This window comes from Branchiostoma floridae, unplaced genomic scaffold (genome assembly GCF_000003815.2).
Source record: "Branchiostoma floridae strain S238N-H82 unplaced genomic scaffold, Bfl_VNyyK Sc7u5tJ_1585, whole genome shotgun sequence".
NCBI lineage: Eukaryota > Metazoa > Chordata > Leptocardii > Amphioxiformes > Branchiostomatidae > Branchiostoma > Branchiostoma floridae.
Window position 1 is genome coordinate 301,528 of NW_023365779.1, and position 15,355 is coordinate 316,882.

General features: G+C 43.2%; 1 protein-coding gene across 2 annotated transcripts in view; it reads right to left on the reverse strand.

Moving 5' to 3' along the window:
- The window catches only part of LOC118408435 (acid-sensing ion channel 1C-like), a 273,733-nt gene extending 261,956 nt beyond the window's left edge, over positions 1 to 11,777 (reverse strand). Inside the window, exons 1-2 of one of the 2 annotated variants that reach the window (XM_035809252.1) lie at positions 11,021 to 11,777; positions 6,546 to 7,297 (exon numbers count right to left, since the gene is read on the reverse strand). In XM_035809252.1, coding sequence (XP_035665145.1) covers positions 6,546 to 7,103 — 558 coding nt within the window. In that variant the 5' untranslated portion in view covers positions 7,104 to 7,297; positions 11,021 to 11,777. Of the gene's footprint in view, positions 1 to 6,545; positions 7,298 to 10,774; positions 10,856 to 11,020 lie in introns of those variants that run through there. The other variant, XM_035809253.1, reaches the window with a different exon arrangement.
- Positions 11,778 to 15,355: the final 3,578 nt, after the last annotated feature.

Below are 15,355 nucleotides of genomic sequence, written 5' to 3' on the forward strand. Positions count from 1 at the left end.
TAACTCATCTGGCATGTTATGCATCTATTTTTGTCCAATTTGTTCTATTTTTCCCGCAACCTGTGGAGCCTGGTAGAGATTAAGAGCGTTATACGCACCTCAAACGGACTTGAATATATACGCATGTGTGACCCCACCCTTAGGACAGGATGTTAAGCTGGGGTACACTGTACATTGTGCTAGAGGAAGGAGAATTTCCCCGGTACAATGAACCTGTAAGTACTGTACATATCATCTTTCCTCTCTGTCACGACCATTGGAACATTAGCTCTTCAATGACGCAGACTGTAATATGATCAGTTTCATTTTTATCTTGAGCCTTTTCTGTCATTTCTCCTGTAAAATGTCTAAGCATAGAATTTCCCCGGTACAATGACCCTGTAAGTACTGTACATGTCATCTGTCCTGTCTGTTATGACCAGTGGAAGATTAGCTCTTCAGTGAGCCAGACTGTATTTTGATCACTTTCAATTTCACCCTGTCAACCATTGCTGTCATTTCTACTATAAAATGTTGAAGGAACTACATCAGTGTAGCGATGAACTGCCCCAGTGTAGCCAGTGATGCACACATGTCCTGATTATGTCACATTCATGTAGCAATAATTCAGCCTCCCTGATGGAATGTAGCGCAGGAAGTGACACATCGCTGCTTAATATTCCCCATGACATCATCACTTTCTCTTTCGCATTACCGCAGCTCCCTGGAGGGTCTGTTATTACAGGGTGCAGGAGTCACTCATGTTGACTGATGTGCAACCTGTTTTACATGTACTCATCAATAGCAGGAGGAATAATGATGGGTTTGGGCCACAACAAGCCACCAGATTTCTGTTTCTCAAATTGCGACAGCAAAATAGAACATAAAAAGAGGGCTGGGTGAAAACCTGACTATTGGTAACTTACATCATAAAAATCCAAGGCATAAATCTGGTCCTCATGGTTTACTGATTTCGCAAACTGTTTTACATGTCCCCATCAAGAGCAGGAGGCATAATGTAGGTTTTGGGCCAAACCAAGTCATAACTTTGATTCTCAGATGTTTAAAATTTAAGAAAAATATGAAGGGCTTGGTGGCAAACTATTTTTCATGTCCCCATCACTAGCAGGAGGTATAATGCAGGGTTGGGGCTATACCAAGCCAGAAATTTGGTTCTCAGGTGTCTAAAAGTACCAAAAAATGGCAGAAAATGGTGGAAAATTTGACTATTGCTGACTTACTCCATAAAACTCAGTGCACCAAGGCATAAATCTGGTCCTCATGGTTGACTGATTTGGCAAACTGTTTTACATGTACCCATCAAGAGCAGGGGGAATAATGATGGGTTTGGGCCACAACAAGCCACCAGATTTCTGTTTCTCAAATTGCGACAGTAAAATAAAAAATAAAAAGAAGGCTGGGTGAACACTTGACTATTGGTAACTTACATCATAAAAATCCAAGGCATAAATCTGGTCCTCATGGTTTACTGATTTCGCAAACTGTTTTACATGTACCCATCAAGAGCAGGAGGCATAATGTAGGTTTTGGGCCAAACCAAGTCATAACTTTGATTCTCAGATGTTTAAAATTTAAGAAAAATATGAAGGGCTTGGTGGCAAACTATTTTTCATGTCCCCATCACTAGCAGGAGGTATAATGCAGGGTTGGAGCTATACCAAGCCAGAAATTTGGTTCTCAGGTGTCTAAAAGTACCAAAAAATGGCAGAAAATGGTGGAAAATTTGACTATTGCTGACTTACTCCATAAAACTCAGTGCACCAAGGCATAAATCTGGTCCTCATGGTTGACTGATTTGGCAAACTGTTTTACATGCACTCATCAATAGCAGGGGGAATAATGTAGGTTTTGGGCCACAACAAGTCATAACTTTGGTTCTCAGGTAATATAAGGTGAAAAATATGGCAAGCAGCCTTTATAATGGTGGGTGGAAAACTTGACTGTTTTACATGTACCCATCAATAGCAGGAGGAATAATGATGGGTTTGGGCCACAACAAGCCACCAGATTTCTGTTTCTCAAATTGCGACAGTAAAATAAAAAATTAAAAGAGGGCTGGGTGAAAACTTGACTATTGGTAACTTATATCATAAAAATCCAAGGCATAAATCTGGTTCTCATGGTTAACTGATTTGGCAAACTGTTTTACATGTCCCCATCAATAGCAGGGGGAATAATGATGGGTTTGGGCCACAACAAGCCACCAGATTTCTGTTTCTCAAATTGCGACAGTAAAATAAAAAATAAAAAAAAGGCTGGGTGAAAACTTGACTATTGGTAACTTACATCATAAAAATCCAAGGCATAAATCTGGTCCTCATGGTTGACTGATTTGGCAAACTGTTTTACATGTACCCATCAAGAGCAGGAGGCATAATGTAGGTTTTGGGCCAAACCAAGTCATAACTTTGATTCTCAGATGTTTAAAATTTAAGAAAAATATGAAGGGCTTGGTGGCAAACTATTTTTCATGTCCCCATCACTAGCAGGAGGAATGCAGGGTTGGGGCTATACCAAGCCAGAAATTTGGTTCTCAGGTGTCTAAAAGTACCAAAAAATGGCAGAAAATGGTGAAAAACATGACTATTACTGACTCACTCCATAAAACTCAAGGAATAGATCTGGTCGTCAGGCTTGACTGATGTGCAAACTGTTTTACATGTACCCATCAAGAGCAGGACGCATAATGTAGGTTTTGGGCCACACTAAGTCCTAACTTTGGTTCTCAGACGGAGAAAAGTAACAAAAAATGGCAGAAGGCTGGGTGGAAAATTTGACTATGACTGACTCACTCCATGAAACTCAGTATAAATCTTGTCCTCAGGCTTGACTGATGTGATAAACTGTTCTACATGTCCACAGAACTGTTGGAACAATGAAGGGTTTGGCCGGACCCTTGGCTCTCAGTTGCCTGAGTAAAATAGATAAATTATGCCAAGATTAAAGTTAAAGTTAAACCCTTCCCGCGCCAATGGCAGTGCCCATTTCTGGCGCATAGGGCGGTGCCCATCTCTGTTTCGTTAGCCCTGGGCCACACACAACGCAATCACTACAGCAGGGGGCTAGTCCACTGGTAGTGGTGTGTGTTCAACTTCCATACTCTTTCCCGAGCCGGTGCAATGGCCTAGTGGGTAGAGTGTTGCATTCGGAAGGTCGTGAGTTCGATCCCGGCCGAGTCATACCAAAGACTATAAAAATGGTACATTCTGCTTTCTCTGCTTAGCACTCAGCATGCCAAGATGGCCAGGTGGAAAACTTGACTATTACTGACTCGCGTCATGAATCTGAGCACATCAAGACATCAACCTGATCTTCAGGCTTTGTTTTCATTACTTTTTTCCAGTAAATTATTTTCTTTAACAAAAGCAACGTAATAAATGTTGAAGCTAGATCTATATGTCATAAAGACCTAAGGCCACACCAATTTAATTTCTTGGTTCACGGATTTTTTCATAAAAAATATGGAGCGAGAGGGCGAAATAAAAATAAAAATGAAAATTGTAAAATGGTTGGGGTAAAGGTAACGGCTAATCCAAAACATAAAGAATAAAAAGTTTTCAGCTTGAAAAAAGTACAAAAACACTTACTGTACAGTAACAGCACCTGTACCCACACTTTAAGGAGCTTATAATATAAAGGCCAATTTGCTACACCAGAAAGTTGGTGAATGGTTTCATTAATGGTGAAAATTTGCTGAGCGGTAATTTTTACTTTTATTTTTTTTTCCAAAAAATAGGAGCGAGCGAATCCGTGAACCAAGAAATTAAATTGGTGTGGCCTAAGCCTCAAGCATCAAACCTCTGAAATATTCCCGACTAACACACTCATCAAGAGGAGCAGGAGTGACAGGGTGTGCCAGCTGAAGAATATGGGAGACGTAGCGGAGATGAATTTTGAGGGAACGAAAATGCATATTGCTTTGTCCTCAATGTCAGGTGAACTGGAAAGAGATATCTGAGTGCAGCAAGCGTTATATCCAGGCTCCGATATCCGTCTGTTCCACTCACTTGCCATACATTATCAGTTCAGTTCAGTTCATCCTCATATTCATAAGAGGTGCCACTAATAATATCAGACCATGCATCTCTGTCTCTCTATACCTGATATAATTATTGTGTAATAAAGTCTGGTTGACTTTGTGATGAATTCTGACTTTGTGTTTAAATGGTGACAATATTTCTCAGTGCAAATTGCCACTACAAAGATAAGAAAAGACAAAATTGGTAAAAAGTTAAGCAAACGGAATATCCAAGCTCCGATATGCATCTGTTCCACACACTTGCCATACATCATACCTGATAAAGTTATTGTGTAATGGAGTCTGACTGATTGTTTGCATAATGGCACACATTTCTCAGTGCAAATTGCCACTACAAAAACCAGATAACAAAAGACAAAATTGGTAAAAGTTTGTGGATACGTTATAGTTATTTCAGCATAGATTTATCATCATGATAAAAACCTTCATCTGTGTTGGAAAATGACATTAGGAATGGAAACTCAACTTTACCGAACCAACACTTCACAGAATTTGGCACTTGCCTTGCCCAAATTTTGGAACCTAATGCCTTGCCTACCATATTATGAACATGAGTGAGTTCGATTCCGGCTGTGTTGCTCACCCGACATGCATGCTACCGGAAAGGGTTGCAGTCCTTAGGACAGGACGTTAAGCCGTGGTCCATTGTTCATTGTGCTTGTCGAAAAGAGCTAGGGGAATTTCCCCGGTACAATGAACCTGTAAATACTGTACATAGCGTCTGTCCTCTCTGTCACGACCAGTGGAAGACTAGCTCTTCAGTGAGCTAAAACTGGATCAAGATCACTTTCCTTTTTTCATGAAATGACTCAACACAACTGTAACAATGATTTCATTAATATGCTAAATATCTATAACCATCACTGATGTTACACTAATCAGAGTTATTGGATTGGACTGGATTAAACCGGCAGATGTTGAGAGGGCTGGCACCCGCACTGGGGAGAAACCCTGGTGTAACCATCCCATACACGTACCCACACTGGGGAGAAACCCTGATATAAACATCCCATACACATACCCACACTGGGGAGAAACCCTGGTGAAACCATCACTTACTCACCCACTAACACAAACACACTGGTGAGAAACCCTGATATAAACATCCCATACACGCACCCACACTGGGGAGAAACCCTGGTGTAACCATCACTTACTCACCCACTAACACAAACACACTGGTGAGAAACCCTGATATAAACATCCCATACATGCACCCACACTGGGGAGAAACCCTGGAATCATGCCAGTCACTGTAGCATAATTTAGAACACGAGTTACAACACTGGAAGTTCTACTGCAGTACCAAGGAAAGCTGACAGGGGACCCAGAATCTTAGATTTCATTGATAGGGCAAGTCCTAAGTACATATCAAATCTCATGACAACCCATCCATAGCTTCTTCAGTTACGCTTTTCATCCACACACACAACATAATGCTAATAAAAGCATAACTTTCTTGGCAAAGGTAACAACAGTTCAAGCAAACAAATTGACCACATGTATAAACAACCTTACCTCTCTCATCGTTACCTAATTACCAATGCAAATTTATTGCCGAATGGCATAACTCTCACCAAGCCTGTACAGGTGTTCAATGACACCAATCCTTTATCAACCTTCTTGGGTTTGCTTAAGGAGCAGGTTTCACACTGGCACCTGTCTTAGCTACTTCACACCTGTGTGCAAGTAATCAGTGCAAACTCTGCTTTCACACTGAACCAACTGTTAACACTGAGCAGCCTTCAACTGGTGTTAGGGGGTTCCTCAAGGGTTGGTGCTGGGCCCCTTGTTCTGAGCTTTTATCAGTAGAGGCAGACTTGTCTTTGCCTTCATCGCAAAACAAACCATGATTCTAAGGCCATATGTAGGCAACTTGAAGGTTGTCTGAAGGTGATTTCAAGGTCATGTAAGGGCAGTTTGAAGGTCATGGGAATGTCAACTCAAAGACTTACCACACCAAGGTTCTACCTACCACACTTAAGCAGCAGGAAGGTTTGGGGTCAATGGGAGATCGAGTGATGGTCTTATGAGGGTCGTGTGAAGGTTCTTGTTTAAACTTACTACAGTGAAATTGAAGGTCGTGTGAATGTCATGTAAATGTCATGTGAAGGCCACATGAAGGTCGTGTCCAGACATACCACAGTAAAGTTGGCCAAGCAGCACTTGGTCCTGTGGTAGGTTTGGGGTTAGTGTGAAGGTCGTGTGAATGTTGTGTGAATGTCGTGTGAAGGTCATGTGAAGGTCACATGAAGGTCATGTCCAGACTTACCATAGTGAAGTTTGCCCAGCTTCACTTGGTGCTGCGGTAGATTTAGAGTTAGTGTGAATGTTGTGTGAATGTCGTTTGAAGGTTGTGTGAAGGTCGTATGAAGGTCATGCCCAGACTTGTGAAGTTGGCCCAGCTGCACTTGGTCCCGCGGTGGGATTGGGGTTAGTGTGAAGGTCGTGTGAAGGTCGAGTGAATGTCGTGTGAATGTCGTGTGAAGGTCATGTCCAGACTTACCACAGTGAAGTTTGCCCAGCTGCACTTGGTCCCGCGGTAGCTGCACTCCAGCACCATGTCCTGGATCTGGTGGGCCGTGCGGTTGTAGAACTCCTTCATGCTGAAGCTGTCCTTGTCCTTGGGCACGTAGCCGGGACCGAACTCCGCCAGCCGGCGAAGGGTCGACAGGTGCTCGGGGTCAACGAACTCGGAGTGAGCCAGCTTCTTGTTCTCGTCGAGGATCTCCAGGGCGTGGCCGACCTGCCAGAGGTCGTCCTTGGTGACCTTGGAGAAGCGGAAGGGGTTCAGGTTACACATGGTGATGGCCGGGAAGTTCATCATCTGCGCCTCCAGCTCGTCGAGCTTGGTGACGCGCGGGTACGAGAGGTAGTACATCACGCGGTCGTAGCCGTTATACGACACCATCCCGAAGCAGACCAGGAAGGCAGCCGCCCACAGGAAGCGGCGGAACGAGAACGAGCCCTCCGTGAAGATGTGGCTGATGCCGTGCATCGTGGCGTTCCCCGCGAACACATTGATGTCGGACGGCTTCGGCTCGTTGTCCTCGTAACTCGACATGCTGCCGGCCTCCCGGTAACGGTATCCGGGGCGGAATTCGGCGGGGTCGCGGAACTCGGCGGCGTTGATTCCGTATTGGGGCTCCAGCGTGGCGGTTGGACCGGCGCGAGAACCAGCGGGAAAAAACGGGCACGACTTTTTAGCGTCTGGTTTGGAGAGTGAAGCGGCTCACGTGGCCACAGGTGGATCCGAGACTGGAGAAGAAACAACACCAGTTTATTTATGACAGAAATAAACAAATAAATAAGTAAACACCATATTTAGACAGAGGGTTAGGATTAGGGGATGGTTGTACTGGTGCAAAAACCAAGAAGGAAAACCAGGCACTGCTTAGCATATACTTGTGGACATGGGGTAACTTTTGGGCGCCTTCTGTGGTACAAAAACTACAGGTTGATTGTGAAAATTGGGAAGGAACAGCACCACATTTAGACGGAGAGTTGGGCGGTTACACTGGTGCAAAAATCAGGAAGGAAAAAATGGGCATGACTTTTAGGATCTGGCTAGGAGACGGAAGGAACTCTTTGGCTCAACTGACCACAAAACTGTAAAGAAATCCTAGACTCTGGGGAATGAATAACAGGACATTTCAATTGTTTTTTTTTTTTAAGATGATGGTTACACCAGTGCAAAAAACAGAAAGAAAAACAGTCACCATTTTTGGTGCCTGTCTTGCTTGGAGACAGGACGAGAATCATTTGGTTCATGAGGACACAAAACTGCGGAGAGATTCTATCCAATGGAAAATGAACAACATATCATTTCTACTGTGGCACTAATTATAAAGAAAGAAAATGAAATAAAAATGAGCAAAATCCAGGGACATTTTGGGGTCAAGTTTGCGGACACAGGACAATTTTCAATTGCCTTATGAGGTCATAGATACTGCTTGTAGACACTTTGGTAAGAAGAACATGACATTTTGATAAAGGCGGTAGAAGAAAAACGAAAAATGAAGATAAACAAAGAAAGTTGGGGCAATTTTTAGTATCTAGTTTGGACATGAAGTAAAATCATTTTGCTCACATGACCACAAAACTGCAAGTCAAACAATATGACATTCCAACAGAAAAAAAGAATTAAAAATGACGAAAAACTGGGTATGTTTTTTAAGCTAGTTTGGACATTGAGGAAGAATTGTTTTGTTCATGTGAACACAAAACTACAGGTTGATGGGAAATGCAGGGAACGAACAACATGACATTTTGATGGAGGGAGTAAAAGAAGAGGAATATGAAAAATACAGAGCATGTTTTAGGGTCTAGTTTGGATACTTTAGGCTCATGCGGCCACAAAACTGCAGGTCGATGGTAGACACAGGGAAGGAACAACATGGCATTTCAGCAGAGGCACTTCCAGGAAATAAACATTGACGCAAAATTTGATCACGTGGCCACAAAACGTCAGGTTGAACAATGCGACATTTAAACAGATTAGACCAAAAATGACTCAAATGGAGAATGTTTTCGGATCAAGTTTGGATGCAGAGGAAGATGTTTTGTTCACGTGGACACATAACTGCAGGTCCATGGTTGACACAGGGAACGAACAACATGATATTTTGATGGAGGGAGTAAAAGAAGAGGAATATGAAGAAATACAGAGCATGTTTTAGGGTCTAGTTTAGACAAATTTTTTTTGTAGCAAGATGCTTTTGGCTCATGCGGACACAAAACTGCAGGTCGATGGGAGACACAGACAATGAACAACATGGCATTTTGATGGAGGGGGTAAACGAAAATGAAGAAAAATGTTTTAGGGTCTAGTTTTTTTCGGAGCAAGATGCTTTTGGCTCATGTGGACACAAAACAGAATGAAAATGAAGAAATACAGAGCATGTTTTAGGGTCTAGTTTGGATACTTTAGGCTCATGCGGACACAAAACTGCAGGTCGATGGTAGACACAGGGAACGACAACATGACATTTCAGCAGAGGCACTTCCAGCCGTAGGAAATAAATATTGATGCATCAACAGTATCGGGGACAGGCCTTCATCCGTCACTGTCGGCCCCACAGCGCAGCGAACGTTACGACGGATTATGGTCCCGCGATAATCGTGCGCCGCGGAGGCCACTTCTGGTGCCAGATTGTGGCGAAAGCTGCAGTGGGAGCGCCGAGCATTCATCTCGCCACAGGGGTTTTATTTGCTGTGGTCGGGACCAGAGATAGCCTCCGAGCAGACTCTATGGTTCAGGCACTATAGTTCAGTGCAATGCAGCTCTATTATACATGGTTTCTACTGCACTCGGCTTGTTGTTGGGCCTTCCATATCAATCAGTTTCCAAAAATAATTTTCACATGCTGTGGTCGGGACCAGAGCTAGCGTCCGTACAGGCTCTGCAAGTCACTGGCGTTATATTTCAGTTCTGTTATACATGTTTTTTTCTACTGCAATCAGTTTGTAGTTGGGCCTGGCATGCGCATGTAGTAGAGTATTCCATCAGAAAAACAGCCTGAATTCTAGAGCCTGTTAGAGAATAGCATACTCTATCATTCAGGCTTTATAGAACAGTTCTATCATACATGATTTCTATAGCACTCAGTTTGTAGTTGGGCCTGGCAGTAGCATATTCCACAAAAAAACAGCCTAATTCCTAGAGCCTGGTGGACAAGCTAGCCTCCGAGCAGACTCTAGGATTCAGGCTTTTTATTTCAGTGCAATGCAGTTCTATAATTATACATGGTTTCTTCTACACTCAGTTTGTTGTGCAGTAGAATATTCCATCAGAAAAACAGGCTGAATTCTAGAGCCTGTTGGGTAAGCTAAACACAGGGAAGTGCAGACTCTATGATTCAGGCTTTATATTTTAGTGCAATGCAGTTCTATTATACATGGTTTTTACTTCCCTCGTTTTGTTGTCGGGCCTTCCACATCAAATAGTTTCCAAAAATAATTTCATCAAATTGGTAGAAGATAGGATATTGGAGATTTCTTTTTCACAACCAGAAGATCAGACTTTATATCTCAGTGCAGTTCTATTATACAATCATGGCTTAAGTCTTACTGCACTCAATTTGTTGTTGGGCCTGGCATGTGCAGTAGAATATTCCATCAGAAAAACAGGCTGAATTCTAGAGCCTGTTGGGTAAGGTAAACACAGGGAAGTGCAGGCTGTACGGTTCAGGCTGTAATGCAGTTCTACTCCACTGAATATTTTGTTGGGCCTGGCATGTGCAGTAAAAACAGAGGGCAATAGAACTCAATTAATATTCCATCAGAAAAACAGCCTGATTCATAGCGTCTGTTCAAGAGGCTAGCAACAGGGAATAGCATGCTCTACGGGTCAGGCTTTTTTGAAATGATAATTCAGTTACATTACACATGGTCACTATTGTGCACAGTTTGTTGTATCTAGGCCTGACGCATGTGCAAATGATAGAAACGGAGCACAATAGAATTGAACACACCATAAAAAGCAGCCTGACAAATAGCGCCTGTAAGGGAGGCTACAGAGAGGGAATATCATGCTCTACGGGTCAGACTTTTTTTAAAGGTAATTCAGTCATATCACACTCGCCGGTTACTATTGCACTCAGTTTGTCGTATCAAATGTGCCTCGCATGTGTGCATATTATATATAGGCTGAAACAGAGTGCAGTAGAACTGAATACACCATAAGAAAAAGCCTGACCAATAGAGCCTGTAAGGGAGGCTAGGGAGAGGCATTACCTGAGTACAGGACAGGAGAAACTGCCCCAAATTTCCGTGGATAACCCGTCCGAACAGCGGCACTACCTCTCCCCAGCACCTTACAGCCGAACTGGGGACGCATCACTTGATATTGTAATTCGAGCCCCCCGGGGGAGAACAGACCCAATGTACATACACAAGCGGGAATTCCCTAAAACGGCACGGCACAATTCTCATCATCCATGCACCACCAGATGGGGATAATAAGGAGCAAAGTTGGCTTACCTGACGGCGGAACAACTTTCCCTTTCGGTCGGAGCTTGAGTGGCCACACTGCACTGCTACAGTGTACTGCTACAAATGTGTCGAGTCGGGCTGCCACAGGAATCGCCACACGGCTGGTGCAGGGCCAGAGGAGGCGGCCAATGAGTGATCAGGATCAGAATTCCGGAGGTGTACCGCTCCGCAGTAAATCAGCTGGGTTCAGCACCAGTGTGGATCCAGACAGAAGCACACTCGCAGTGGTGATGGACCCGCAGTGGTGATGCACACTCGCAGTGGTGATGCACACTCGCAGTGGTGAAGGACCCGGCGGTGAGGTGCACAAGCAGTGGAGAAGAAACTCGTGCACTTGTAGTGCTGAGATACTCAGTGATGATGTACACTCGCAGTGGAGAGGGACAGTATACACACGCAGTGGTGATACACACTCACAGTGGAGACAAACCCTACAGGCTACACACACTCGCAGAGGAGAGAAGCCCTACACACTCACAATGGAGAGAAACCCTACACATCCACAGTGGAGAGGGACCGGCAAAGTGAGGGGCCCAGTTGTACAGACGGGGCAACTGAGCTGCACAGTGTTGGGTGCTGAGACTCACAGTGGAGAGGGGCCCCACGATCGGAACCACCGGCGGGGAATGCGGAAGCAGGAGGCCTTCGCGAGGACTGCCGAGTGCTAACTGGGGGAGCGATTGACGCTTTGGTGGTATCGGGCGAGATCGTGGTCCGATAAACGCGCGTCTCCCTCGTCATAAATCCACGCTGCTGCACAGGTTCGCGGACAATAAACACGGGCAGAAACAATACTGTAATCCGTATCACACACACAACATTACATACAGGTCTGTGGACAATAAACACGGGCAGAAGCAACACAGTAAACTGTATCACACTCTGTATTCAGGCCCATGGGCAATAAACACGGGCAGAAACAACACAGTAACATGGTCCGCGGACAATAAACACGGGCAGAAACAACACAGTAAACTGTATCACACACACAGGTCTGCGGACAATAAACAGGGGCAGAAACAACACAGTAATACGGTTCACATGGGCTGTATCAAACATTCAGGCCCATGGACATTAAACATGGGCAGAAATAACACAGTAAACTGTTCCATACACACTATCCGGACAGCCCCATGGACAATAAACATGGGCATTGTAAACACAGTAAATTGTATGACACCCTGTATCCAACATTCAGGCCCATGGACATTAAACATGGGCAGAAATAACACAGTAAACTGTTCCATACTCACTATCACACACACAGCCCCATGGACAATAAACATGGGCATCGTGAACACAGTAAACTGTATCACACATGCTATATCACACAGACACACACAGGTCCATGGACACAGTAATTAAATATGTTTCTCACACACAGCATATACACCAGATTCATGGGTGCTAAACAGGGGCAGGTTAAAGTCAGTACAGAGGTGCATGGACAATACATGGCCAGCTTAAATACTCTATATCATCCAAAGAGAGGCCTGGCAGAATGTCTCCTATCAGCCTTAAACTGAACTGCGTGATCCATGCTATCAGAGAAATCTGACCAGCTTTAAGAGACTCTTGAAGTAAAAGTTATTGACCAAAACGAACGAACACGGACTATGAACACTGAGCCATCTGCACCACTATATGTTTTGTACCATGTATGTATATAGGTTGATGAATTTGTACCATGTAGTGATATAGGTTGATGAATCTAATAGTACTCAATGTAATCTGTATCTGTATTATATTTCCTCTGACCCTGACCTCCCTCATGACATCAATGAAAAGCGGCCTGCTGGCCGATTTGAGCTTCTCATGAATGAATAAAGGTTCAAACAAACAAACAAACAAACAAACACACTATCCTGTTCTTAAAAATGACGGATATAGGTTACCCCGCGGATAAAGGTGAACTTAGTCTAGCATCACCCATCGGAGTAATGAGGCTGTTGTGCTAACCCTAACTCTAACAATGATCAACTACTAGAATTATGCACTGCATGCCATACCATGAAATACTTGAGTTAGAGTTGTGACTATAATAACTACTATTTTGTATCATTAACATTATACTCATATCCATCTTCATGTAAACTGTAATGAGCTGGAATCTGAATTTGATTATGCCTGTGCGCCAAAAAGTGATCAAATTACAGAAAAATGGACTGGGAAGAACAACAGTGGGTCCATGAAACCCGACCCTGCCCAATCCTGCCGTTACCATGGTGACAGATGGGACGTCCCCTGGGCAGATTTACACATGAAGGGGGCATGTGGCCAGCATTTGTTGTAATCCTAGTACCATTGTTATTATTTATTATCCTTATGTTTATCATTGTTTCTATTGTTGTGTATGTTATCATTTGTATGGGAGGCAACTAGAAAAGTTGTTCTCACCTGTTTTTACCTCCCCACCATTTTTGTTTGAGTACATGGTAAAGCTTGAATAAATAGAGGGGCCAGGAGATGCCATGTGGCACCAGCTGGGCCTATGGCCTCGTGGGCCACGTCATTTCCTTATTTGTTTATCAGATTTTAGGGATAGAGGGCAGCTCTAATGCATTTTATTGGTTTTCGGTCATTTTAGAGTAAAAATAAAACAAGAGGACAAGATGAAAATCTGGGAGGAAAGTGTAATTCCAACTATAGTCACTCTCTGAAACTGTGGGTAACAAGGTGCAGACTTTCCCATAGGTTCTTTTTTCATGTAGATCTTCCAGTTATCATTGTATTAATCTAAAAACACATTTTATTTATCTATTTTATTCATTTCTTGGTTTGGCTGTTGAATCATGCGCTGGCAGGGCTGCCCAACTAGTAGCCTGTGGCTATTACATAGGGCTATCACATTAAATTGATATTGGCCTCATATCATACAGAGATGTTCAAAATACCGTTAGTTCAGCACTACAGACAGGACCTGCACTTTTTCAGTTCAGCAATTCTTTTTTTTTAATCTGTGATCCATAAAATTTATTTGGCAAGGCCAAAAGCAATGGTAGTGACAGAAAAGGTCTTTACCAGCCGTTACTACTAGTTGGTTGGGCTCCACCTTCCAATACAGTATACACTATACACAGTGGATAACAACAAAATGCCCCTGTGGCCTAAAAAAAGGCTGTGGGACAACCTTAATTCTCATCTCATTGATACATTTTTACAACTTGTATAGAGATGATCCAAAGATTGTCAGTTCAGCACTAAGGACAGGAACTGCACTTTTCCAGTTCAGCAATTCTTTTCTTTTTAATTCTGTAAACCAGAAAATTGATGAGGCGTGGCTAAAAGCAGTGGCAATATCAGAAAAGGTCTTTACTATCTGTTACTACTAGTTGGTTGGGCTCCACCTTCCAATACAGTATACACTATACACAGTGGATAACAACCAAATGCCCGTGGTCTTAAAAAGGCTTTGGGACAACCTTAATTCTCATCCGACCGATACATTTTTACAACTTGTATACAGATAATCCGAATACTGTTAGTTCAGCACTAAGGACAGGACCAACACTTTTCCTAGTTCAGTTTCAGTTTTTCTAAGTGATAACAACTATAAATTTACATTTTATTAGAATGAGAAGACTAGTTTGAACCAATATTGCGCAAATAGCCCCAAGCTGGTACAGACTCGTTATTGCAGAATAATAAAGTCGGAAATTGTGGCGTCGGCGCTCGAGGGAGCCGGACTAATCACACTAATGGGGCCTGGTCTGTGTTTTGTCACAGTTCTACTCAGGAATCCTGGACTGGAAGCTGTGGTTTGGTAATGACACACATTTCCATACAAGGTGGCGATGCATGATTGTATTAACTGGCTTACAAAAACCCAAGTTTGACTGCATGTCAGACTTTACAAACTAACACTCTGTGTTTTGTCACAATTCCACTTTAGTAATCCTGGACTGGAAGCTACGGTTTGGTAATGACACACATTTCCATACAAGGTGGCGATGCGTGATTGTATTAACTGGCTTACAAAAACCCAAGTTTGACTGCATGTCAGACTTTACAAACTAACACTCTGTGTTTTGTCACAATTCCACTTTAGTAATCCTGGACTGGAAGCTGTGGTTTGGTAATGACACACATTTCCATACAAGGTGGCGATGCATGATTGTATTGTAGCCAGGAGACAAAACTAATCTAACACAGTCTGAATGTCACACTATACCTAATTCAAGCCACTATAATACTGGATATGTGCAGTTTGGAAGCTCACTAGTGTAGCAATGACACACATTCCCATACAAGTTGGCGATGCCTGATTGCCTTGAAGCCAGGAGACAACACTAAATCTGACAGTCTGCCTGAATGTCACACTAT